The following is a 2,751-nucleotide window of genomic DNA, read 5'->3' on the forward strand; positions in this document are numbered from 1 at the left end:
CTAAGCAGCGCGGCCCACACGGGGCCGGGGGATACCGGGACAGCGACGGAGCCCGCGGCGGCCTGCGGAGCTTGCTGCTGTCAAGTGTAGTTAAGCGGAAAGAGCTGGCCAGGGCACCGCTTTCCGGCCTCCCCCACCTCCACTGTTCCCTGACATGATATGGATATATCGAGTTGTCTCTCTTCCATCGGCTCCATCCCCGCTATATAAAGAGCCGGTCGATCCAAGCCACTCTCATGGTACATAGCTCTTGCTTCTTCCAGTTAGCTCCCCGGCCGTGGTTAAGACTTGGGTTCCAAGCTAGCTAGCTGCAGGCCAGCTAATAATTATTAAGCTGGTCAGGTGGGCTGCGTAGACGGACGGACGGAGAGAGCGGGAGGGATGGGGCTGAGGGAGATAGAGTCCACATTGCCGCCGGGGTTCAGGTTCTACCCCAGCGACCAGGAGCTCGTCTGCCACTACCTCTACAAGAAGGTGACCAACGAGCGCGCCTCGCAGGGCACGCTCGTCGAGGTCGACCTCCACGCGCGCGAGCCATGGGAGCTTCCTGGTGAGTCCAACACCTCCTTCCTCGCTAGTTCATCTCCCTCTCTCCCTCTCTCTCTCTCTCTCTCTCTCTCTCTCTCTCTCTCTCTCTCTCTCTCTCTCTCTCTCTGGCCATGGAGTCTGGTTTCGATCGATTCCTCTCCCCATGTCCGGTTCCCCGCCTCCTGTTTTTCCGTCTGTGTTCATTAGATCGATGCATGCTCGCTGCTATGCCAGGAAAATAGTTCTTACTAATTGCTAGCCTAAGAGTATCGAGCCTTCCGCCAAGTGATTACGAGCATGATCTTCCGGGGCATGGCTGAAACCAGCATGGCCTTTGTTTGTTGAATATATGCAACAATTAATTATATCTCGATCGGTCATAATAATGAACAAGCAAAAAGGACTTCCTGATCAATCAGCCTTGCGAGTATTTTTGTCCCGTTTAGTAGCTTAACCCGCTAGCCAGTGTCCCATATATGCTCATTAATCAATGAGTATGGAATAATCCACGATAATCACGTCCCAATAATGCATTAACTGATCAGAAGGCGCAGTGCTGTCCTCGTGAACGTCTCGATGACGACGTCCTCCGGCCCTGTCCATCTCCTCGCAACGTCACATGCGTAATAGTCACATTTCGGATTTCCGTTTCTTCGGTTTCCTCATTCATCATAGAAAAAGAGCAGTGTTTCGCTTTCCGGTAATCAATTTACGCTTTTAGTACGTATGCGCCCATCATTTTGCAAGTTGTAGCTTTGTGCTACGATTTGTGAGGCCCGGTATATACGTATGAGTTTTTCACTGACACTGTGAATTAATTGGTTGTGGTTTGGGCGCGCGCAGACGTGGCGAAGCTCACGGCCAGCGAGTGGTACTTCTTCAGCTTCAGGGACCGCAAGTACGCCACGGGGTCGCGCACCAACCGCGCCACCAAGACCGGCTACTGGAAGGCCACCGGCAAGGACCGGGAGGTGCGCAGCCCGGCCACGCGCGCCGTCGTCGGCATGAGGAAGACGCTCGTCTTCTACCAGGGCCGCGCCCCCAACGGCAGCAAGACCAGCTGGGTCATGCACGAGTTCCGCCTCGACTCGCCGCACCTGCCACCAAGGGTACGTACCAATTATATGTCACATGTACTCTTGCGGTTAGCTCCTCTTCGCTCGGCGTTTCTAATTGATCTGGATGCAATTCTGCAGGAGGACTGGGTGCTCTGCAGGGTGTTCCAGAAGCAGAAAGTGGACGGCGAGCAAGACAACGCCCGCTCCTCTTCGCCGACCTTCGCCGGCTCGTCACAGGCGGCGCAGGAGCTGCCCGTCATGGACGCGAGCAGCGACCAGATGATGGGCTCGGGCTCCGCTGGCTTCGCCCCGCCACGGCAGGAGGAGATATTCTGTGGCCCGAGCCCGCTGATGAACGCGGCGATGTGGCAGCAATACAACTCGCTTCTTCTTGACCAGTACCCGCAGGAGGAGACGGCGAGCGTCTCGCCGACGATGGGGATAGGGGCCAGAGGAGGAGCAGGAGACGAGTGCGGATTCTTCTTCGATTCGGGGTTCGAGGACATGGCTACCCTTGGGGCCATGAGGTTCCCCCAAGGGTGGAGCTGATGCCGGCCGGTCGTGCGCGTGCGCGCCCAGTGATCGTTGTGTATACGTTGTGAAGGAAAAACTAGCGATTGAATTAATTAATTCCATTGGTATTGTAGGTACGTATAGTGTGAGGTCGTTTATAATATAGATTGGTAAAAGATCGAGTGTGTATGTACCTGCATGAGATGGTTTCGTTTCAGTCCCTTGAATGATGCCATTGCCATGTATTGCAATCATAAAACTCATATGTAAATTAGTACATCACGATAATTCAGATTTCAGTACACAGGAAACATCATTGCGTTGTTCCTATGGAAGATACGTAGATAGTACTTTGTGTTTTTTCTCTCTTCTCCTTTTCTAACTGGAGATACTACGTGCTCTTCTGCAGGAGAACATGTTCCTAGTGGGTGTGTGGATTATCTGATCTGTTTCTCCTTTATTTCAAGTTTCCTGAGATGAATATGCGTGTGGAAGCATTCCATAAGTACTTAGCAGCACGATCGTGCATGATATGCAGTCAAGATTGCAAATATACTGCTTGGTCTTTTCCAAACAAGCAAAAAAGAAAGAATGGAAGAACTTGGTTTGCTGGTACATATGCATGTTCTACGGTGCCAGAGAAGAACATGAG

At 52.6% G+C, this 2,751-nt stretch overlaps 1 protein-coding gene across 1 annotated transcript; it reads left to right on the plus strand.

Moving 5' to 3' along the window:
• Positions 1–207: 207 nt before the first annotated feature.
• On the plus strand, positions 208–2,429 carry LOC125533769 (protein CUP-SHAPED COTYLEDON 1). The gene is made up of 3 exons (XM_048697126.2): positions 208–550; positions 1,372–1,637; positions 1,725–2,429. Exons 1-3 carry the CDS (start codon positions 382–384, stop codon positions 2,133–2,135), a joined length of 846 nt encoding a protein of 281 aa, XP_048553083.1. The 5' UTR covers positions 208–381; the 3' UTR covers positions 2,136–2,429.
• The last annotated feature ends 322 nt before the right edge of the window (positions 2,430–2,751 follow it).

The sequence above is a fragment of the Triticum urartu genome, chromosome 2A (genome assembly GCF_056163025.1).
Source record: "Triticum urartu cultivar PI428250 chromosome 2A, HENAU_Tu73, whole genome shotgun sequence".
NCBI classification, from domain to species: domain Eukaryota; kingdom Viridiplantae; phylum Streptophyta; class Magnoliopsida; order Poales; family Poaceae; genus Triticum; species Triticum urartu.

Bases quoted from the DNA above. Each gene is read 5' to 3' on its own strand.
- LOC125533769 (XM_048697126.2), top strand. From the start codon at position 382: ATGGGGCTGAGGGAGATAGAGTCCACATTGCCGCCGGGGTTCAGGTTC. The intron at 551-1,371 runs GTGAGTCCAACA...GGGCGCGCGCAG, and splicing joins CGAGCCATGGGAGCTTCCTG to ACGTGGCGAAGCTCACGGCC. The intron at 1,638-1,724 runs GTACGTACCAAT...GCAATTCTGCAG, and splicing joins CGCCGCACCTGCCACCAAGG to GAGGACTGGGTGCTCTGCAG.